Below are 24,524 nucleotides of genomic sequence, written 5' to 3' on the forward strand. Positions count from 1 at the left end.
TGGCTGTGGCCTTCGTTCAATTATGAAAATCAAAGCTGCGAAGCCCTAAATGAAACCCAACACCATCGGCCAGTGAAGACACGTAACACTTTGTGTTAAAGACTTTATTAAGGGGCTTTCAATTTTACAAAGGAAAAGGGGTTAGTGGTTTGGCTTACCCACAGGCCAAGCAGTGCTGGCGGGTCACCTCTGACCATGATCCACATGCTCTGGACCCATGCACCTCCTGGGTACTCCCATCCCAAAGACACCTCCAGCCAAGGATGGGTAACAATACATTCTAATGCACCTTGTCAGTTAGAAACCAAACTCAAACCACAACAGAAAGAAAAAAGGTAGCAAAGTAAAGTATACACTCCAAGAGATACAAATCATTTCCTTGAATTCATAGCAAGTGGGGAAAAAAAACGGTGTTTACCAAGTACTAGCCAGCAGTCTGAATATTATGTGGAAGATCATGTACTTGTTACCTAATCTGTTGAGTCCACATAATTGTGGCAAAACAACTTATTTCGGTTCATTATTCTTAAAATCACTCCCAATCTTCCATGATTTTCCCCAGATAATCAATGGCCCACTTAAATTTAAGGCAGTATCAAAAACAAACCTTGTAATCTAGGAATTTGCAGGATTGCAACGGTTAACACTTGGTTAAGTCCAGTTTCCTTATGTATTTTTATGTTTAGTGTCACAGACCATAGTAAGTGAAAAATTTAATGTATAGATAAAAGCAAAACACCAGTATTTTAAGATGAAAAGTCACTTTAGTCATTTGTTAAGTGTGCACTGGTCTTACCCTCCAAGAATTTAGTAGTAAATATTCAATTAGCTAAGATGATCTCTGCATTATTCTATGAAACTGATCAAAACCTTTATCTGAGTTAGGAAGGTGAACAAGACTCTTGGTCTCAGGTAGAATAATCGATTCCTGGCACTGTTCCTCTCTCCAGCTGCATTAGCAATTACTGCTTGTAGACAACCTATGACCCCAGGCATACCTTCTACATATATAAAGATTAGCTGGTGTTACAGACTATTTGTAACTAATTCCTTCCTTCCTATTAAGATCAGTGGAAATAGAAAAGGAGAGGAAGAACTTTGATTAGCAGTTATCTGAAGAATTTTCATTCCCCAGAAAATTCCAGGATCATGAATTTGAAGTTATTTCTCCAACCAAAGCCCTGCACTGAAGAAAATCCAAGAACCAACATCCAACATGCTAAGTTAGGGACCATAAACTGCCTCCAGGTATATGTAAATTTGAAATTACAAGCAGTGAGTTCTCAGAAAGCATGTAAACACAGTTAATATCACCATTAAGATAATGTTCTAAGATAAACTGATACTTAGCAGTGCTATGTTCTTTTGACAACATGAAGGGTTCCCCAAGGCTTTAGAACCAACTGTGCTTGGAGGTTATTCATGTCCAAACACTGATACACACCTCAGCATGCATCTGGTAGAACATAAAGTAGAGCTCCAAATACCTGAGGAAGAATCAACCTTCATTCATTACAAATAACAAACATCTCTATTAAACTCAAATTTCCAATATTGGGTACTGTTTAGAGCACTTTTTAAAAAAAGGTTTACTTCAGTTCTCATCTACTAGAAAAACCTCATTAATTCTACTCAGTATTTATCATTTTGGAGAAGACTACCCTGAAATTAACCTTTGTACTTTTTGTGAAAATGGTTCACCAAAGAACCCAATAGAACAAAACTTATCTGGTAAAGTCTGGCTTCTGAGGGAGAACAAACTGGATCTGCTGCTTCCTTAAACAAGTAGCCAGCAGATCGTGTACCCCGGCAGGGACCTGCATACCCACGCTGCTACATACAGAGCATTACTGCAGATTCTGAGTTGTCTGCTGAGAGGTCTCACTCCTTTTTTTTGTTCTTAAGTGTTACCTAAACCTAATAAAGATTCTCAAAACTTAAACATTTAGTTATGTGGCACACTCTTTCCAGTCTTGATAGCACAGATTAGTGAGATTTTACTATCTTTATTCCTTGATCACAGTGAATAAAGTTCAAGACAAAACATCCCAATGTTAACAAAATTAGTTATCAAATATCAGTTTTAAAATAAAACTTAAGGTGCTGGACTGAAGGTGCCTCTGTAGTGCCTACAACCTGCTCAGACCTGCTAAGAGACACCTCTAGACCTTTGCACTCTGGATTAGGTGGGTGTCATTTCAAACACCCTCAGATCCTGACTAGAGATGTTCATCTGTGAATAAGGAATTTAGTCACAAATTTTGAAACGATTCTATATTTAACAGGTGAATATTAAATAATTTATATTTACGTTACTTCCCAAAATCTGTACTGTCAGATATACCCTAATATTAACATGGAGTGTTTTACTTCAGTCTTAACAATTATCCATCAGTTCTCCTGGTGGCAGGATTAAGGCTTGTGTCAATAGAGTATCTCTGCTGGACCTCAGCCTCACACTACTGGTTCTACTGGGATAGACTTTATGTCAGGTCCCAAGGTAGGAATTACATTTCAAATGAATTATACTACATTCTTATTACTGATTCTAGAACAACTGTTTTCATGAGGCAGATGCCGCAGATACAGTTAAAGAAAAAAAAATCAAGTGATGTGTTTTACATTCATTTTTTTAAGAGAAAAATTCATTAAGAGGTCCATGTTTGACCTTTAAATATAGAATGAGTATGCAAATTAGATTTCAGCTGAAAGAACAATTTAGCAATTCAGATAAAGCTCCTAGAAGCATACTGAAAATAAAGCCAGATACATAGTAAGAAATAGATTATAGGAACTTCCATTTACCCGTAGCCACAGTTTTAATTATACTTTCTGATCTAAAAATCAGAACACATGGTTTGTCAAAGGATTTTTCTGCACTACTCTTCAGATGTAGAGGAGAACCTCAGTGATGCTTTTATTTTTGTAGGGCTAGACATCCTAAACCTCCAAGCATTTTAATGGCTTATGCCAAAATGACAGAATGTATGAAATCTATTCTTCCAGAAAAGCCAGCTGATATGGTCACCAAAGTTACAGTAACCGTAATTGAGATCTGCCTACATTAATTCTCCTAACAAGGAACTGTGACTCTCCTTTCTTCAGCATCTCCTTCAGGAGAGGGAGGGAGGCAGAGAGATAAAACACCATTGACTGAGGCCCCACAAGGTAACAAAAATTATAGGTAGAGGTAACTTTGCTACCTATTCCTTCCCAAGGAGTTGGGGACAAAGTGACAGTTTAGGGACCCCTCAAATGGAGGATTAATTCTAGCTACATGGGATAATGATCCTGTAGGAGGCCTGTGCTGAACACCCTTCCATGAAGAGTTAGACAGGAACAATACATAAGCAAAGGAGGGCAAGCAGGCAGAAGATGCGTCAGTGTGACCAGCACAACTCACTCACACTAAGTTTCCTGATTATCTTCTTTCCCACAACCCCTTTTCTTCAGTCCTGCTTAGCCAGGGCCGATGGCAAGAGTGGTAGACATTTAGCAGGAAAAACTCGAGGGGTTCTACTCCACTTAAAAAATACCTTTGCTTAAAAACAGTTATATATCCAGTGATTAGCAATTAAGACGTGAAAATAATTAACTACTTAGTAGTTAAATTCTACTAATTATCAAAAGTCATGGCCTACTGGGATCAGCAGCATTACAAATCAAGTCATACTGCATTTCTTAAAGCTTTTTCTGATGCTTAATAGATCTCTTTCAGTGTTAACTGCACTTAAAACACATCTGTTTTTTCATTTAATCATTGAAATCTGTCCTTTTTTCCTTCATTTATAAAAAGAGGAAAGGGATCAATTTATCATTTGCACCAGAGCTCTCTGAATTTGATGAAGATTCCATGAAGATTTGTGTGATGGTAAAAGGGAAGTCAAGTACCGCTGCTTTCTAGAGCAGATTCAACTTGTCACCTAGACATTTCAGAGCTTGGATTGCAGTGGCTTCAGGTGCTTATGGTAAGATTCATGGACCTGTAGGGAGGGGAGAGAGAAAAATTACTGACAAGGAGCTTGCACATGTAAAACAGCATACTTTTTTAAAATTGAGGTATCACTGACATACAATCTTATGAAAGGTTTCACATGAGCAACACTGTGGTTTCAACATTCACCCATATTATCAAGTCCCCCTCTCACTCCACTGTAGTCACTGTTCATTATAGTCGTAACATGCTATAGAGACACTACTTGTTTTCTCTGTGCTGTACTGTCTTCCCCGTGACCTACCTATACTGTGTGTGCTAATTATAATGTCCTTTAATCCCCTTCTCCCTCCCTCCAAACCCACTCTGCCCAGCCCCTTCTCTTTGGTAACTGCTAGTCCCTTCTTGGACTCTCTGAGTCTCCTGCTGTTTCGTTCCTTCAGTTTTGCTTTGTTGTTACACTCCATAAATGAGTGAAATCATTTGGTACTTGTCTTTCTCCACCTGGTTTATTCACTCAGCACAACACCCTCTAGCTCCATCCATGTTGTTGCAAATGGTACGATTTGTAGAACAGCACACTTTTAATTGAGAAACTATCTGGACCTTACTTGGATCCTGATTCAAAGAAACTGAAGGAGAAAATAAGTATCGATCGAGCCAGTTGGGAAAATCTGGACATTGCTTGGGTTAGTTCATGATATTAAAGAATTACTATTAATTTGTTTAGTTGTGAGAACGGTATTGTGGCTATGTTTTTAAAAAGAGTCCTTATCTTTTAGAGATACGTATATGGAAACATCTACAGATAAAGTTATCTGCTATCTTGGATTTATTTCAAAGTAATCTCCAGGGGGAGGAGGTAGGGGCTGGGGATTCAGATGAAACACCTGGCTCTGAGCAGACAGTTGCTAAAGCCTGACAAAGGGGGCGTGGAGGGGCATTACAGCTTCCTAATTTCGTTCGTTTGAAAATTTTCAATTATTAAATAGACAAGGAAATTAAAAACCTGCTTACTGTGGGAATGACTCAGTTCCCTTCTGAACCTGTTGTTCAAATAAAGTGATCGTCCAAAAGTGTCCACAGTAGCTTTCAGGCCTTCACAGATGGATCACTCTCAGAGGTCTCTCCTGTCTTAATATTTAAATAAATTTCAAAAGGGAAAAAGACATTGCTGTTTTTTTCTTACCTCTGCTTTGTTCAGTGGGGATTTCTTGGCCCACTCAAACAAGTTTTCATATACATTTCCGTCATAGCGGCCAAGCACAGAGCCAAGCATCACGTCCTGAAAATCAAACGCATCAACCAAAGCAACAGCGTCGGGGCGAACTGCCGTCAGTAACTCCTTTATTCGCTGGTTTACTTGGGTAATTTGAGACTCTGTCATGATGCTCCCCTGAAAGAAACAAGACAAACACACACACACATATATATGCAGATATTTATACACACACACACACACACACAACTATAAAGTAGAGCACAACTGTTTTTCTACACACACAGAAAAAAAGGACTTAAACTTAGAAACTGACCTGCAGGAAATCCCCTGCTTTCTGACTGATTCCATACAGAGAATATAAGAGACATAAATTCCTTAAGACAGCGTGGATGGGTTTATCTTGAATTTTGAGGAGTTTTTCTGAAAAGAGCTTAACTGTCACATAGTGGCAATGTGCCTAGATAAAAAGAAAACACCAGGGTGATGAGAACCTCTGAAAAATATTCAACACACAGTGACAGGGTTTCTGCGCTAAGAAAATGGGGGTGAGGGGGTGCGGGATGAAGGGAAGGACAGAGAGAGAGATAGAGAGGGAGGGAGGGAGGGGGGAGAAGAGGACAGGGAGAAAGAGAACTATCACTGACCTCACTTGCTCGAACAAGGTCAATGGAAGTTAGGTTCCACGCTACCTCCTTGCTCTTTCTGTGAATCATTTCAGTTTGCATGTTTTTCGCAGCAATTTCTACTAATCTGTTAGGAAAAGAAAGTGCTTGGAGGAAATGATCAATAGCCCTCTTCCAAGGGCCCTGAGCTCCGAGGCTCTGGCAGCTGCCTAGGCCAGCTCCTCAGGGGGCGCTCACCTGGCTGCGCGGAGCTTATATGCTTCTGTGAGGCTGTCAGGGCTGTTGATGTCCACGAGAGTAGGCCAGACTGCTACCTGCTGTGGCTGGATGCGCTGACTGGGCAGGTCATTCAAGTAGGATACTGTGCCACACACCAACTTTCCTGAGTGCACCTGGTCATAACTTTTCATCAGGAACCTAAAAATTACCAGTACACATGCTTTCAGTAACTATGCTGCTTGTGAAACAGAAATAAACTCTTGAAATGACTTTAAGCTCTGTGATAGGTGTTTCATGCTTCCTAGTCTGACCACAAGACAAAATTAGTGGGTCAGGATGGAAGGCAAACACGAAGCGAAGAGAGAACACGGGAATGGGAACCAATGCAAAGGACCTGAATGTTCTTATTAACAGAGAGAGGAACTGCAAATCACATCCTCACCTAGCCGTCTGCAGCATCATGACAGTGTTTTCTCCCTCAAAGGTACAGGTTGGGGTAAAATTGACGTAAATATTTGGAAGACCGCTGCAATGAGAATAGCCGTGCCCACCACAAGCCATCCGACATGCTTCAATAGCAGCATTAGTTGTCCAGGAGGTGAAAGCCTTCAGCCCAGCAGTGAGGGCATGGAGCTGAATGAAGGGCGAAAGCACAGGCCATCAGACTATCTGTGGTGCTGAAAGTCTGAATGCCAATGCAAAACGCTTATCATCTAACAGTGTGAAGCACTTTCAACATCACGGGCCATGCACGTGATCTGAAGAAGCAGGGTCATCTCACTGAATTAATAATATTCCCACACCCATTCTGAAGTGTTCTACTTGGCAAAAAGTCACCACTAATTTTGATTAAAATATTACCAACAGGATGCAGTACTTCTGAAACTTAAAAACAGAGCCCACGCCTTCCTATCTGATTCACTTTTAATCCAAAAAAAAAAATCTTTTTATCTTTTGAGAACATATGGATTTTTTTCCCCAAGAAATCCCAATGTCTAGTTTCTCTGGACATCACCCAACAAGCAAACAAAATGCCCACAAGAGAATGGGACTGAGCACATACCTCTGGCAGTTTGCTCAGGTCTCCTTGGCCAATGTCTTCATTAATCCGATGATAGGTCTCCTTCATGTACGCACCTACAAACTGGAAGGCATAGGCAGTGGCCAAGAGTGGGAAGAGTTTATACTGCTGGGTTTGAAAATCCAAAATCTGTGGTTCTGGTTCACTGAAGTACATAGGGAAAAAAAAAAGTCAAGTTACAGAGTATGTGCTGCTAGGTTCCAGTCTAAATGCTTTGACATATTAATTTATTTAGTCCTCATAAAGACCCTTTGAGGTAGCTATTATTATCCCCTTTTCACAGAGGGGAGTATGAGAGGTTAAGAACCTGCCCAAGGTCACACAGCTACTAAGTGGAAGACCCTTGACGTAAGTCTAGGCTGTGGCTACAGAGGACCATGCTCTCAACCACCTGTTGAGCTGCCTTAGGTAGGCAGAATTTTCCAGCTGTGAAGTTCTTATCTTTCTTAGTCTTTACAGTGTAACTAAGGAAGCTCTTAACTCATAGCAATCAGAGTTCACAGAAGGCAGGCATTGTTAAAGAGGTCTAACACAGTAGCTGAATGAACTGTATTTTGACCACGATTCCGGAGAAGACCCAAAGCACAGAGTTAAATATTTGAAGTCTAAGAAGGTCTGTTCTTACCAATTTCTTTATTCCTTCTTGAAGAGTAAAAAGGTTATCGAGAAGTCACGCCCTAGTGAAGACAGCAGTAGGAATGAGCTACGGCCATGAACACAACAGGGAATCAAGTATACCGTTACTTTCATCCCACCTACTCTGTAGTTGTTAGCGGCAGTTAGACTTTTCATATTGCCTTCAGTGTTCTGAACATTTCATTTACAGGTTCAAGTAATATTATTGTTTTTCTTAGAAGATTAAAAATAACAAGGTGGTTTTTTTCACTTTCCACTTAAGAAAAGGAGTCTAGGTTCTGAGTAGCAAGCCCAGCACACTGCCATCGTAGCTCATTCTGCACCGCCAGTGCATCTTCCCTCTACCACACTTGGGGACTTTGATGGTTGACTGGAGTCAAGACCAGGTCTTCAGTACTGAGCCCATCTCAGTCTCCACCCTTACCCTGCCTTCATCTCAGACTGGTGCCTCACGGCGCTGTATCGGATGGCAATGGTGCACGCCTTCGACAGAGAGCGAGCCGCTTCCCCCACAAGGAAGGACCTGACAAACACCATGGTCCCGTAGGTCAGCTTGTTACTCAGGGGTTTCACGTATGTGCCATCCGGCTTCACCTGGAAAAGGAACAGGGGGCTGATGCTTCTTTCTGTTAAACCCAAGTGGCAGATTAGGCCAGTGATTCTCAAAGTGTGGTCCCCAGAACAGCAGCATTGGCATCACTTGATTGAAATACAAATCTCAGTCCCTGCTCTGCCACCCGCTGAAGTTTGAGACCCACTGGTTTAGTAAACCAGAATATACTCTTCATACCTGCCTCCTTGCCTTTGAGTACACTGCCATGAAAGAAGCATCAAAAGTAAAAAAATGTTACTGCCTTGTGAAAGAGCAAGCCCTTCTCATCCCATGGTTATCAATAGTCACTGGAACCCCCGTGCTTGATACTTCTCCTATTTTCTGTCTAAATGTACCTGGGCATGCTTCATCAGCATGTTTTCTCTGGGAATACGGTAATTGTCCATCTTCAGGTAGCCATTATCCATCTCATCATAGCCAAATTTGGGGCCAATGTCTCCAACAGTGATACCTACCACAGATGAAAGGAAAGTCGCATGAAGTTTATGCTCTGCAACTCCTGGCTTTTCCCAGCTTCTCTAGTTGTGTGCTATATTTCCAGCAGAACAAAGCAATCAGTTTAATTTTTCACCTCAACATCAGATGAATAATTCTAACCTGGCAAAGGTTTATGGGTCCCAATTTCACGAATAGGCACAATGAAGGCGTGTAATCCGTAGCATTTCCCCATCGTGATGAGCTGGGCAAGGACTATCGCATGATTGGAAGTCTTTCCAACTGCAACATCAAAGAGAACCAGAGGGATAAGTAAGCAAACATTCTTACATTTTCAAAGGATAGAAACATGAGGGGAAAAAAACACATGTTAAATACTCTAGACTCTTATCAATAGAGCACGCCCAGAGTATCTAATATGGCAGTACAACCTGCAGTTGTCAGAAAGAAATCCACTTAAGCTGATACCTAATAAAATTTATCAAATTTTGGCAAAGCAATCCTTCATTTTATTTTTTTAAATACACAAAAAAACTTAAAATTTTTTTACTGAGATATAATTAACATATAACATCGTGTAAATTTGAGGATGATTTAATAGCACCCTTCATTTTAAAAAACTTTTTTCTTTTATATTTATTTCATTTATATAAAGAAAATTTCAGGATAACCACAGGAATATTAAATTACTTTGCTTTTCTCCTTTAAGGCAGAGCTTTCCAAAATAGCAGCCAGTAAGTAATTACATGTGGTTGTTCACATTTAAATTAAATTAAATAAAATGTAAGATATAGTTACCTACATTTCAAGGGCTCAGTAATTAGATCTGGCTAGTGGCTACCAAAATAAATAGCAAAGATAGAGAATATTCTTGTCATGCTGGAAAGTTCTATGTGATGCAGCTGTTCCAAAGAGATTTTTGGTTAGTATATCCAGAAATAAAATTCATCTTTTTTGCATGCCAGTTTTTTTCTTGTCAAAATGTAATGTCTGGTGAAGGGGGAAGCCTAGTAAACATAATGTTCCTCATGTAACTGTAGATTAATGATACCAAAAAAAAAAAAAAAAAGTAATGTCACACACTGAAATATATAATGTGAATAAACAAAATCCTTCAACCACTAATGCCATCTGAAATGCATATCCAAAGACAACAACTTGGAATGGAAGACATTATTAAATGCTTAATGTCAGAGCTATTTATAATAAAATCTGAGAACAACTTAAATGCTTGACAATATGGAAATGACTAACCAGGTGATACCAAGTTACTTTAAATAATGACTATGGAAACCATGCTAACATGTGGCAACGTTTAGATGAAAAACTAAGGAAAGCAGAGGAAGAGAGCTGTTTGTTTTGTGCTTTGTAAAATGTATAAATTTCCATAATATGCACCATAAGGGACTGTGAAATAGCTTAGAATAATTTAAGGACTTTTTTCTGTATTTCAAAATGATACTGTCATATTAGCTCTCATTCTAAACACAATCTTATAATAATCTTCAAAACCTCCAGTGAATGATAAAAATCCACTTACGTCCACCGGGCCACCACTTGATGGAGGTCACAGTAGGACTGTTGAGAACAAACTCCTGAGTTTCAGGGTCGTAAGTGGCTGTGGTTTCCAAGCCTCGAAGGTGAGTTCCTAAGGAAATAAATTACATTCACTTCACAAAGACTTTGGGAAAAAATAGGTACAGGGTAAAATCTCTTGCCCAGTCCTTTAAGCTCTAAGGTCTTGGAGAAAAACAAAATCTAAGAACAACAAAATATTTGTAAATGAGCTACAAATGGTTGATAACCAAGATACGTAATTTCCTATGCTAAGAGCAGACAATTCCTGCTAAGTTGAAAATATAAATGTCAAGCATGCTCTGTTTCTATAGTTTATTTAATGTACTTCTACAAGTGGGCCTGTAACATTTATTTAGATCAACCAAAAGAAAATGTAAAGGCAGCTTAGAATCCTATTTTCATGAGATCACAGGTATAAACTTAACAGAGTTAAATTTAAACCCATCTCTAAGTTGTGAGCATACCAATTTCAACTCACTATTGTGTTCACCACACCTCAACATGCTGGACTTTTGCATTACTGCAAAGAAGACGACAATGTGTCAGGGAAGAGACTCTAGCTAAAGTTCTTATAAATTGAGAATTTATTTTAGAACGACAGAATGGAAAACAAGAGCTTAACAAGGTATAGCCATGATGGGGGAAAAGATGTGGAGCAGTGACTTTTTTAGATTTCTAAAGATCCAATAAGGTCTGCATTCAACCTGCAGATTTCCAATGCCAGACCTTAACTTAGTCTTGGCTGTTCATTATTGTGACTAGGAAGAACTCCCTGCTTCATGGTTACTGGAGATGGACAGGGTAATCGTGTTTTAAATCCTAATGCAAATGTGCCAAAATTCTCTGAAATGAGGTACAGAAAAATGTTCTAAGTGATACACTTTCTAATAACACTATCGTTAAGCAAATGCTGAGAACCTTTTGCAAACCAAGCTCCTTTGATAATGCTAGACATCATTAAACACTTAAACTCTTAAATATTTAGAAACATCTAAGTGGAGTAACAGAAATGGCTATTTATGTGTGATCCACAACCTTCCCCTGAGAAGGAATCAAGAAACCAGACACTTAAGACTCATCTCACCAAAGCAGTTTTTGTAGAAAAACAGGTAACATATTAAACAAAATAGATAATGACAATTTGTTTTCAAGCGCGCAAATGAACCAAATGGTATTATTCCACTTTGGGTCTTGTGAAAATCCTGTAAAATATTACTTAGCCAAACTAGCTATTCAATGAAGATGAAATTGTACAGGAACATGGAGCAAGTGGCAAGTATATTCTAGACTAGTTCTGAAATCTCTGTGTAGAAAGAGAGAAGCCAGAAGCAAATGAAGAGCAAACGCAGAAACCCATTCAGACCAGGAGATAACACGGGACAGCTACTGCCTCCAGCCCCATCCGGTTCATTAAAAGCGGTAGGTGGGAGACGGAAATAAAAAAAAATGGTAGATACAATAGAGTTTGAAACCAACTGCCCAAAAGTATGGTTTATCTTATTTTTTTCTAAACTTTGGGCAAGCCACCTCCAGAACTTTACTGAATTCACTCAATCAAGGTACAAATAACTTAACGATATAAAATGCTGCACATTTTGGTTATGTAAGCCACCCATTTCCCTTCAGCAAGTCAAAGAACACACATACTATTCATTTGTACTTCTTCTGGAATTTGTGCAAGTTCATTAAGGCATTAGTAGTAGTAAATAAGGCATCATTAAGTTGTAAAGGTAATCAGTAACAAAGGAAAGCAGATGGATTCAGTTTCTATATGCACACACATTTATACAGTTAACTTCAAAAACCACTTAGTAAATAAATCCTGACTTGTAATTTTGACCTTTGAAGGAGAACCATGAAAAATTCATCAGCATGTCTCTGTGTTAATACAGCCCTTAATTTCCACTGACCAAAGCAATGTCTATGCCAAGACTTGCATACGTGAAAAGCCTGGCCTCTGCAGAAAGAGCGGACTTAAACAGATCACAGCCTGCGGAGATGCCAACGCTAACCCCTGGTGGGCTCTCCTGACATGCTAAGCTCACAGAGCCCCGCCCAACCCAGAAGGTAGACTGAATGCACCATACCATGACCCATCTCTGTCTGGGCATAAGTGCCAATGATCTCCAAGTTCCAGGCGGGCATGAAGAAGCGCTCCTGCTGTTCCGTGGTTGCCTGGTGAAGCAAGGTGGGCAAGAACATGCCCAAATGAAGATCCAGAGGCTCAGGGCGCCCTCGGTGCACAAAGCTTCGAAGAAATACCAACGATGGGAATTTGAGAGAAGGGTCATCAGGTGTGAAAAAATCAGCAATTTGAACAGACAGAGCAAGGGAAGGAGACAAAAAAACCTCTGTTAAGTATGAATTAGTTGGGTGGATTTTATCATGAATGGGAGCACTGTCCCTTTCTGTATTACTTTAATAAACTCTCAAATTCCAATTTTGTTAAACTGGCAAGTATTTGCTTATGCCACTCATTTATAAAACAATTAATCTCAACAGGGATTGGCTAGCGATTCCAAAGCCCATGAGGCACAAAACTATGTGAGCAAGGCAAAGGATTCCAGCCTTGAATTAAACCAAAGGAAATAAAAAAAATTTGAAGAGGCTGTATGGAACAGAGAATTTAAGCTGTACAATGATTTTATTCTGATGAGGTGACCGGAGAACTTAGTTCTCTCAGAGTGACAATATGATCCTTCAGACAAAAGCTCTTCCTAGGTGCAATTTCAATAATGATTCCAGGCAGGAATCTTCCCTGTTTGTCCATAAAACATCCAGCATAGATCCACATTCTTTACCTAACTCTGGTCATTTCATTCAGATTCATCACAAATATTCATCCATGCTGTATTGAAACAATTTAAGATGAAATTGACAAGTGTTCTCCACCTCAGAAATAAAAAAGACATGCTATTTCTAGTGAAGACCTTTACTTACAAATAACAGATTCATGCATAACTCTCCATTACAATTATATGGGAATTACCACTAATAATAATAAACATCTTAGTTTTAGTAATTTTATACCCATTTTCTAAAGTCATTGTTTGCCATTTAAAATTTGCAGGTACCTAAGACTTCTGTGTCAATTTCTAGTAGGAAATTGCTCTATATGCCTTTGTATTTTTCCATGTCACTGTCACTCAAATTTAACTCCAGCTCTTAATTAATCAACTCTATACCAATCTTATTATTCTAATTATCTTGGAACTAGGCCTTTAAACAACAGGTTTTAGAATCTTAGTTTGTTCCTTATGAGGTAAGGAGGAAAATAACCAGGGCACACCACTCAGGCAAGAGGCTGATCAATCATGTCTTCCAATCAATCAAGTGGCTGTGCTTTCAGCCACAGAAAAATCACAATGTGACTGATTTCCTCATTTTACAAATTAAGGCCAAGATGAGTTGAAGTGCTTTCAGATCAAAAAGACAGTGGTGAAAAGACAAGAATCTCATCACTTAATCACATCTTCTAGTTGGTGAAATTATCGTACACATGCAACCGGGTCTGAAGTCATCAAGGAGGACACTAGAAAGACCTGCCAAAGCCAGAGCAGCTATCCTTGGAAACTGCAAAGCAGAAATTCTGTAAGATGTTACCAGTGGTGGCAACTGGGTAAAAGGCCCAGGGGACCTATCTATGTTATTTTTGCAATTACTTGAATCTATATTAATTTCGAAACAAAAAAATTAAAAATATGGAAATCCTGAGGAAAATACATTCATGGGACGACAGTGTCTTTCACTCACAAACAGGAATGCCAACTCTCTCCAGTTTTTAAAAAGAATGGTGTTGAGGAAAAAATATAAATGTACACCCAGGATCCAAAAGGAGAAAACCCTCTAATTAGGACTGAAAACTGTGGCCTGGGACCAGCCATTTTGCTGAAAGGCTGTTTTGCATTTCCAGACGTTATGACCCCGAAGTTTATGATGTTATGACTGCCAGAGCAGTTCTTAGAGAGGGAAAGGCCCTTCTGATGTGACCTATCAGACACATGGGAGGGCTTGTATCAGTGTGTTGCACTATGGAATAATAACAAATCCCAAGGGTCACCACAATACACACTTAGTGGGGAACCACTATTAGAAACTGTTTAGAAACTGAAGGATGTTTTCAGGAGAAAAACGTCTCTTGTGACTACAATAAGGATTATTCCAGAAGTAGAAGAGATTTAGAAATGTTCAAAGGATAAAGTGACCTATTTTTTTCCTTAAACATATTTGTTGTAAAAAGGTATACATAAAGATTATATGTTTTTTTAAATAAGTTATTTTAAAATTACAAAGCACCAATATTTTAGTGAAGTGCTAGAGTCAATTTTTTTAAAACTGTAACTCCTACATGATACAGGGCTGGAAAAGCTGGCAGCCAACGCTGAGGACAAATGATTAGATTAATAATATATGAGAAAGGAAGAGACCAAAATAGGTGACAGCGTGACTACAATCCTAGGAAATCAACAACAAAACAGCATCAATAATAAATAGAATTAGAAAAGCTATTAGCTATAAGGGGGAAAAAAAATCACCACACCGTTCAAGCAGAAACCCCAGCAAAGAGAAAGGAGATTTACAAAGGAACAAAAATACTTAAAAGTTGCTAAGTTGTTTAGCTCAGGATATTAAAAGATTTAATTAGGAAAAATACAAATACTAGGATGAACAAAAGAAGGTATGAACAACAGGAAAAAAGTTTCTAATTCAAATAAAAACCGCAATGAAATTAGATCGGCTATTATCAAAGAGACAAGAGATAAGATCAATGCTGGTACAGGATGTGAAGGAAAGGGAACCCTTGTCCACTATTGGTGGGAATGTAAATTGGTGCCACCACTGTGGAAAACAGTATGGAGGTTCCTCAAGAAATAAGAAGTGAAACTACAGTATGACCTAGCAATTCCAAATATTTATTGGAAGAAATCCAAATTCTGGGTATTTATCCAAAGAAAATGAAATACTAACTTGAAAATAAATCTGTATGCCCATATTCACTGCAGGATTATTTACAACAGCCAAGACATGGAAAGAACTTAATGTTCTTTGACAGATGAATGGGTAAATAAATTGTGGTACCCCCCCCCCACGCACAATGGGATATTACTCAGCTATACAAAAGAATAAAATCTTGCCATTTGTGACCACATGGATGGACCTTAAGGGCATTATGCTAAGTGAACAAATCAGACAGAGAAAGGCAAACATATTACCTCACCTATATTTGCAATCTGAAAACAAAAAAAGCAAAAAAAAAACAAAAAACAAAAACTGAGCTCATAGATACAGAGAACAGATTGGTGGTTGCCAGAGAGGCAGGGATAGAAGATGGGTAAGATAGGTGAAGGCAGTCAAAAGACAGAAACTCAGTTATAAATTATGTCATGGGGCTGTAATGTATAGCTTGGTGACTATCATTAATAATACTGTATTTATGGTTGAAAGTTGCTAAGAGAGTTCTCATCACAAAGAAAATTCTCATCACAGGACAAAAAATTCTGTAACTATGAATGGTGACAGATACTAACCATACATTGTGGTGATCATTTTGCAATATGTACAAATTGAAGTCATTATGTGTGCACCTGAAACTAATATAATGTTATGTATCAGTTAAAACTTAATAGAATTAAATAAAGAAACCAAGAAAAAAAAAGTTGCTAATTCCGGGCTGAGAGGACTAGATAGAGATAATACATCCCCAGAAAATATAAGGATTTAAGATGGATTTTTAATACCTATAGACTATATTTCAGAACTTGACAAAATGAGATCAGAATTCATCCAGACCACTAAGTATGCAAGACTACAAAATACATATATCCTGAAATATAACTGTAGTACACTAATCTTATCAGACTGTAAAATATCTTCCAAAGCAACAATGACCCCAAAGTTTATGATGATAGGATAAAAAGAAACAAATCAATGTAATATACAATGAAGTTTCCAGAAATAGATTGAAAACTATTACAAAATTCTAAGACAACCAGGAAGAACACAATGGGAAAAGCGCTACTAGCTAATAAACCTAAAAACAGTATGGGATTCATTTCCAGTCAAGTCAAAGTAAACCCAACAAACAAAAAAACCTGGACGAAAATAGAAGATAATTATCCAGGATATGGGAAAAAGAAAATTTATATCTACTCAGAGAAGGATACATTGAATACATAAGGCTGAAATATTCAACAAAACAGAAGACAATAGAAACAGTATTAGGAGGATACAATATAATCATATGAAGTCAGTATGTAGACTCTATTCAATCAATAGTCAAAGAAGAAAAATCCAGTTTATAAATAGGAAATACAGACAGCAAGCCAAAATGCTTAACAACATGTAGGCTCATGAGTATTGGTAATTTAAATCAGAAAATTAAAACTTTACTATATTTAACTCATATATAAAAGTAGAAAAAAATTAACATGTTGATGGGGCTATGGACACACAAACACTAAAAAAATTGCTAAATATATTGTAAATTGGTTCTGTTTCAAGAAAAGTCTTTAGGTATGCAACAAAACCTATAGAATATTGACTACCTTCAATGCAGTCATTCGAGAAGAGATATTTCAAAGGTCTAACCCCAAAGGACATGGTTTTGTGAAGAAGTTGATACTGTTATTAATAATAATGGCAAAATAAGAATAGCCCAAATACCCAGGGAGCAATCTCAAAGGAAGTCCAAACTCACTTGGGAAAAAGAGGACAGGAGACTATCAGGAAGATAGAGCAGTGACGATGTAGGGGGACGGGAGGATTAGTAACTTACAAAATCAAGCTTACTCTCTATTTTTAAAGTTTCAAAGGAAGAACCATCCTTTACTTCATATCTAGTAACAGTGATGGGAATTTGCAAAGATACAGCACCATCTTCAAGGATGACAACTATGTTTTATAGAAACTCTACCTTCCTAAATAGCAGTAGTAGTAATACTGAAACGAGTAATTCTAATAATAGAAAAAAGTCAAGAAGAGTCCTTATGAAGTGGCCAGAACTTGAAATGACTGAGTATCTGTTCAGACTACAGACTCCCCACTCTGTGAGCTGGATGTGTATGGTCAGGATGATTAATGCTGCACTACGTTCCCCAAACAGTCCCTTCATCACCAGAAGCCCAGGGAGAGGGGATCCTTGGCCCAGGCCTCTGCCTTTGACTAAGGCTCACACACCCACAGACTAAACGTGTCTATGCAGACAGGTGTGTATTTAGAGGAGGGAAGACATATTCTAGAGGGAAGAAGAAACAAGTGACGGAGACTTTCTGCAGGTGACTCAATTTTAAGATTCTTGAGGATCCTGAAATGAGCCTGAGCAATCCCAACTCTCTTCACTGCTCAGTGGCTGCCTTGAGGTGACAGAACCCCAACTCCAAGTTACAGCCAATTCTGGGAGAACACTTTGGACACTCATTGTTGACCAACCAATGTTCCAAAGTCTCAGAATTTCAAGAGTCAAACGTTCATTCTGTACAAGCTGCCCTACTGCCAGTCTCTCTGGTGTTGATTTGAACAACTTTTTCTGCATGCTATACGAGGTTATACTGTTGAATGATGCAAAGCAACCAACCAAGTGACGGGCTCTCCTGGAAAAGAATAGCAGCCAACAAAGCACAACAAACACGGTATAAATGGACAGAGCGCCAGCAAAAACAGAACCAACTCTTACAACTCTGTTCCCTAAAATAAACTGTAGAGATTAAGACAAAGTTGATTCAAATACAAGAAAATACCTGAAAAATACAAGCAATAAGGGGAAGAAAACTAACAAATGCAAACTCACCCAGAGCAACAAGGACCTTAGTCCAATTTCTGGGCTCCTCAAATGCCATGCCCTTGGTTCTTCCTCTATTTCAAAATTGTGGGCAAATATCTATTTGCGACGTACTTTATCAACAGAGGTAAAAGGATTGGACCAACCACAGATCTATGTATCGGCTCATTTAGCCTCAGAATAATTTACTTTTTAGGCTTGTGAATAGCATGACTATTAAGTTAAATAAATTCCACAATGATGAATTCTTGAAACAAAAAAAGGGTTCTGTACCACAAAGCTATTTCAAGATTCCAAAACACAAATACACCGGCCCCCCCATACACACACATTCTCTCTCTTTACCAGGCTTTGGCCGTCCCGAAGCTAAAGCCTCGCATGTTCGGCAGGTTCTCACCACATCACAGCCAGAATCAGCAGTCCTTACAAGGATTATGATGAAGACAATTTCCTCAAACCACAAAGCAAACATAAAAATAAAGCTTCCTCAACCTAAATGTCCATCAGTAGATGAATGGATAAAGATGTGGTACACATACACAATGGAGTATTATTCAGCCATAAGAAAAAAACAGATCCTACCATTTGCAACAACATGGATGGAGCTAGAGGGTATTATGCTCAGTGAAATAAGCCAGGCAGAGAAAGACAAGTACCAAATGATTTCACTCATACATGGAGCATAAGAACAAAGGAAAACTGAAGGAACAAAACAGCAGCAGAATCACAGAACCCAAGAATGGACTAACAGTTACCAAAGGGAAAGGGACTGGGGAGGATGGGTGGGAAGGGAAGGACAAGGACGGGGAAAAAGAAAGGGGGCATTACAATTAGCATGTATAGTGCGTGGGGGATACGGGGAGGGCTGTGCAACACAGAGAAGACAAGTAGTGATTTTACAGCATCTTACTATGCTGATGGACAGTGACTGTGAAGGGGTATGTGGGGGGGACTTGGTGAAGGGGGGAGCCTAGTAAACATAATGTTCTTCATGTAATTGTAGATTAATGATACAAAAAAATTAAAAAAACATATAAAAGAAAATGAAGCTTCCTGATTATTTGCTTCCCATCTTCTTTCCCTTTATTTTCTTTGTTTACACAGTGTTAGCATTATGATAATTAGGAATGAGAATGGGCAGTTCAAATTCAAGACACATAAGCCTGCCCATAGCCTTGTACATGGAAACAATCATCAAGACCAAACACAAAACTTTGTGAAAGTAGCCAGGCATTTATGAGCAATTTAATCAAGAATTATTGGCAATATGAAGTTCATGGACACATATAAAAAAAGGTTTAAGAAGACTGCTGGAGCTAAAAGAAGAGAATTATGTATTTTTTCCCAAAGTGCCTTATAACCCTGCTGATGGGCAACGAAGGAGTATGGCAAGTGCTCTAACCCTCTAACCCCATTAAAATCCATAGCTTTAGCTCTGTTAAAGCCGACAGGCATTTTCTACATGTTGCTGAGGCATTAACACTCAAGAATTTCCAACAAAGTCTTTAACAATTAGATACCAACACAATTTTGGCACATTTTCAACCCCATCTTTCCAAACTGCTCAACACCTGTTAAAATGGGATAAATGTAGCAACAGCAAAAGAGCTTTAAGAAATAATAATGAAGGATATTTCAAGCCAGAGTCCAGGATCAATTTGCAGAGAAGTGACCTATGAGAGTGAGAGACTGAAATTTTAAGATTTAACAAATTAAAAACAAAATCTTCAAAAGTATAGTAGCAGAAAAAAAAAGCCAGGAGTCATTTGTTAATTTAAGTCCTCAGGTGGGTTACCCACTGACCCTCAAACATGGACTAACCGTGACCCATTTCCGTCTGTGCGTAGGTGCCAATTATCTGGAGTTCTTTGGATGAATGCAGCCATTTTTCTTGCTGAGCAGTGGTGCCCTGATTCAGCAAGGTAGGAATAAACATGGAGTAATTGAGGCCCACAGGTTCCACAAAACTGACCAAATGCATTCTACGGGAAAGAAAAGAGAAGTGTCTCAGCCATACTCTGAAAGTCGCGTTCTACCACCCACGTGTGCTGGACAGCCATGGCCAGCAGGATGAAGGCTAGGAAAACTTAACCCCCTCTCTTAGGAAATTAAATGTAAAATCTACCATTTTGCTACTTAGAAGGCCAAGAGCAGAATCCAGTGCTCTTTTTCCCCTGGTCATTTCAGGGCCGGAATTGCTATACTTCAGTGGTATACTTAATCCACGAAACAAATTCTACCCATGTTTTAGCCTAAACACTCCTTTTGTTTTTGGTTTTAATGGTATTTTTTGTTGGTCTGATTGCTTGGTTTTTTTGAAGTGTATGTATCTGTGTTTGTTTTTGCTTTATTTTCAGGTTTTAATTGTTCTGAAAATCAAAAGGAATTCCACAGAACACTTATTTGTACAGCTGTTAACAAATGCTTATTGAGAAGAATAATTTAAACTTTCCCTAGGTAACTGAAGCCAACATTCAGGATAGTAAATATACACTCCAGGGCCAAAACACAAACCTCTAAAGATCTTCAGTGTTTATAGAAGGGTAAGTAAATACATGAGCATGTTAAAAATGTACTGCCAAAGGCTTTTCAAAATTATTCCAAATAAAGGAAACTCTAATTATAATAAAATTCAGTCTTCAACTGTTTTCTCATAAAACAGAATCTGTGAAATAGTCAAAATACGAAATTACATATTGCGAGTCAGCATTGGCCACACTGTTAGATATTTTATAGGGATCTACTCTATCCTATCTACCTACCTACCCATCTCTCTAAAGAGCTTAAAGTATACAATATATACCATCGAAGTGATCTTCATGACTTCTCAAAGGACAAAGGGAAGTAGAGTCACCACCAGTTTACCCTGGTCAGTACAACAAGCATAGCATGGGTTAAAAGGCAGTAAGCTGCCATTCACTTTTCGAGAGGCCCTGAAACCATCCCACCCCCTTGAGGGCAGAGATCACCTTTCAGGGTTGCTAAAGGCAGACTCAACATCCAAGAATGCCTGAGGTAGCCACCACCAAAAATGCTTTTTAACCTGGAGGTTCTAAGATTTTTATGCCAATATCAAGTGGTAATTTAAACTGAATGGAGGGAAAGAAGGAAAAGGGGAATGGACAGAATAGGTGACCTAGTTTCCAAGTAACTCAGATTGGCAATTTATTGCTGCTGTAGAGAAGTAGTAACACACAAAACTTCACAAAACACAGCTCACCTCACAGAAGTGGGAACCAAAAATCTGATCAGATAAATGTAGGAATCATTCTCTCAAATGCAAGAACACCACAGTACTCCCTAACAATCTTTTTTACTAAAGAGGAAATGAACCTACAAGAATTCCTGAGAAATAAAACCAGTAATTTAGGTGCTAAAAATAGTGGCAATATAAGGGACTCCTATCCCCATGAGAGAACTGAGGAGGGAATGATGTTAACACAAAATAATTTAGTGTAGGAAACTGAGAGGGGAAAAAATGTGACACAGATTTTATGTCAAATATTTATGTTCTCAATATACTGAGATTTTCTTTGAGGCCACTTGAAATTCAACTCAAGAACAAAATCTGTGTGCTTGTTTTTATTATGGTTAATCCTTCTGAAGATGCTTTTCAAGGAGTCAGCTTTAAAACTCAAAAAAAGATAACAGAAACTATGGCTGATCCTCATAATAATTTTAAATTACACTTAAGAACATTTTACAGTCTTCTTTATACTACACAGGATAGTTAAAAGACAAAATTACAGGACTGGAGACTAGGAAAACAACTTTTATATCCCCCAAATAGCAAGGTCTTATTTTCTTAAGGACTGGAGAGAACAGTTCTTCTGTTGCTCACGTTGAAAGTTTTTTACTCATTATTCAGTCAACCTCAAAATAGTCTCATGTATGGTTTTATTTTGTGATAGGAGAAATGGATATGAGAGGCCAGTAAATGATCAAAATCCCCATAAAGTTACTGTTTTTCATCAATTCTAGCATCTGCACCCTCCCTAATTTAAGCATTTAAGAAATCAGATGCATCTCACAATTAATGGTATGTCATAGTTAACTAGCAGCATTTTTTCTTTCTTAGTGGTATATAAACATGGGTGTGAGTAACAATCGATGGCAGGCTTAGACTTGGTGGCAGTCAGTAACTGCCACGTAATTTTCAATCTCCTTCTCCAATGTCATATTCTAGGGCTGTTGGAAGGACGTCAAAAGGTGTGTTGGAGTTTGTACTTTATATTCCCCAAACAGCAAGGTCTGTATCATAAAAATGTACATAAAGCAACTGACTGGTGTCCGCTGACCTGATCTTTAACCTACATAAAGGAATTTGCTGTTTCATCTTGACTTCACTTGAGTCTGGTTAGGCACTATGAACAATTACAGATTACAAAATCTTTGATCCGACTCTAAAACACACTGCACCAAGCATCTAAAAGCAAAACAACAAACCTCTTCTTTTGTGTCTAAGGAAGAATAAAATCTTACTCAATTTTTAAAGTTTACAAACAGAAATTAAGCTAATTCAGAGACAATCTAGGCACTACTCTACCTCAACATCCATATGAGTTACAAACTTTAAAAAAGAGCATTTGGAAGTTAGTAAGAACTCTGATTTGGATTACCAAAAATAAATAGTATTTTTATAACTAAAATGAAAGGAGTTGTGAGGACATTCCTTAAGGGCCATAGTAAATTGTTTCATCTCCACAATAACCAGGTCAGATTGAAGATAATGTGGTATCTTCAAAATGTACTAGGGGCACTAGTTTAAGGAATAACTATCACTACATAAAGTAAGAATTTGTAACAAATCTCATTTTTCCTGGCTCTTGAATAGATGCCATTCATCTTATTTAATCTTTATTGATGAAAATGTGAAGTTCTCTTAAAATGTAGAAACCTAAAAAAGGAAATGCCCAGGAATACACGAGAAGTGTTAAGAGATGCTACAGGCCAAAGGAATCTTACAAGATCATGTAATTATAGTTTGTCTAAAGGCACAAAAATAAAAGTGCTTATTTTACTTCTAATTAAAAAACAAACAATAAAAAAGGGGGTTCGGAAAAAGGACATAACCTCTTTTCAACACTAGGACCACAAGGTATGATTTTATGAGGTGTCGTGTGCACGACCCATTTAGGAACTGCCACCAAATTCAACAATGCTGGGTTCTCAGAATACTGTATATATTCATTCTGAGGTTTGAACCAGTGTTCTTCATCCCAAATTTTCCATCATTTTAAACTCAAGATCTACACTATCATATGAAAACACAGTTATTGCTCTAAATGTTTAGTCTTGCATCCGAATAAAATCCTTCCGAATTCAGCTTCTAGATTTAGCAGGCCTCCTCCATACAAAAGCAAAGTAATTTGCATTTAAATCACTCAAAACTGAGACGCCAGCGCGAAGGGATTTTGAGAATGAAAACCGTGGTATCTCCATTTATTATCAACATTCTACAAATGTCATCCCTTTAAATAAGCTTAAATACACACACAAAAAATTATTTTCCACACATACAACTTTTAAAGGGGCGTGAAATACGCAGTTTGAGTCTTCAAACACCAAGCACTATGAGAAAGGACACCACAAACCGCGAGTTTATAAAGTTCGTGCTTAGGCACTTGATCTATGATGAGGAATACCTACTTTTTAAACCACATGATTTCATCAGGGTCTGCAATGCCATACTCCCTCATCTTCTTCACCATGTTGGCACTCTTCCTAACAGCTACCTCGTAACGCTGGCTCCGAGTGAGGAAGTTCAAGTTCTCATGCTCGAAGTCTGGGTCTTTCAGAATCAGGTTCTCTGGAAATGAGATAAAGGGCATCAAGAGGAAGACAGAAATTCAGGGCTCCGTTCCACCCCCCTGAGACCCAACTGGTTTCAGAGTCGCGGGCACAGGCCCCCTCTCGGCAAGGGAGATACCCCCACCCCCGCCAGCACAGGCCGCCCCTTGGAAATGAGGGTCCCGGCTCCCCGAAAGCTGGGCCGGAGATTGCGACCTAAGCCCCACAGCGCCCCCCGACTCGTCAAAGAGGAAGCCTCGAGCCGTGTTCGGGAAAGTAGAGAAGCCTGGCGCGCCGCCCTCACCGATCTCTCGGCGGCGCCGGGTGTTTTCAGGGCTGCCGTCCAGGACGTGCGTGAGCAGCTCCGGGGTGAAGCTGGCGGCGGCCCGCTCCCTGCGAAGGTCCTGGTTCATGACAGCCATCGCAGCAACACAGGGTGAACAAGAAGTGGTGACAGCGACTACAGGCGACCGCAGCTCCAGCGCGGGCCCGACCCTAAAAGCTGCCCCAGGACCGAGCGAGTCCCCGCCCCCGCCTGCGTCAGCCCGCCCCGGCCCGCCCCTTCTCCTTCACCGCGGCCCCTCCACGCTCGACCTGCAGCGGCCGAGGCGGAGGC

The 24,524-nt window shown here is 39.0% G+C and overlaps 1 protein-coding gene across 2 annotated transcripts; it reads right to left on the bottom strand.

Moving 5' to 3' along the window:
* Nucleotides 1-89: 89 nt before the first annotated feature.
* ACOX1 (acyl-CoA oxidase 1) lies at nucleotides 90-24,495 on the bottom strand. 2 transcript variants are annotated; one of them, XM_036900276.2, is made up of 14 exons: nucleotides 24,213-24,495; nucleotides 23,768-23,927; nucleotides 12,429-12,589; nucleotides 10,304-10,411; nucleotides 8,926-9,045; nucleotides 8,664-8,779; nucleotides 8,140-8,309; nucleotides 7,062-7,224; nucleotides 6,441-6,631; nucleotides 6,017-6,196; nucleotides 5,801-5,906; nucleotides 5,470-5,613; nucleotides 5,124-5,330; nucleotides 90-3,983 (listed from the first exon to the last, which is right to left on the bottom strand). In XM_036900276.2, the coding sequence occupies exons 1-14, from the start codon at nucleotides 24,328-24,330 to the stop codon at nucleotides 3,933-3,935; spliced, it is 1,995 nt and encodes a 664-aa protein (XP_036756171.2). In that variant the 5' UTR covers nucleotides 24,331-24,495; the 3' UTR covers nucleotides 90-3,932. The 2 variants fall into 2 exon arrangements, with proteins under 2 accessions (XP_036756171.2, XP_036756172.2); XM_036900277.2 differs by lacking the exon at nucleotides 12,429-12,589 and adding an exon at nucleotides 19,940-20,100.
* Between the last annotated feature and the right edge of the window lie 29 nt (nucleotides 24,496-24,524).

This window comes from Manis pentadactyla, chromosome 4, assembly GCF_030020395.1.
Source record: "Manis pentadactyla isolate mManPen7 chromosome 4, mManPen7.hap1, whole genome shotgun sequence".
In the NCBI taxonomy this organism is placed as follows: Eukaryota; Metazoa; Chordata; class Mammalia; order Pholidota; family Manidae; genus Manis; species Manis pentadactyla.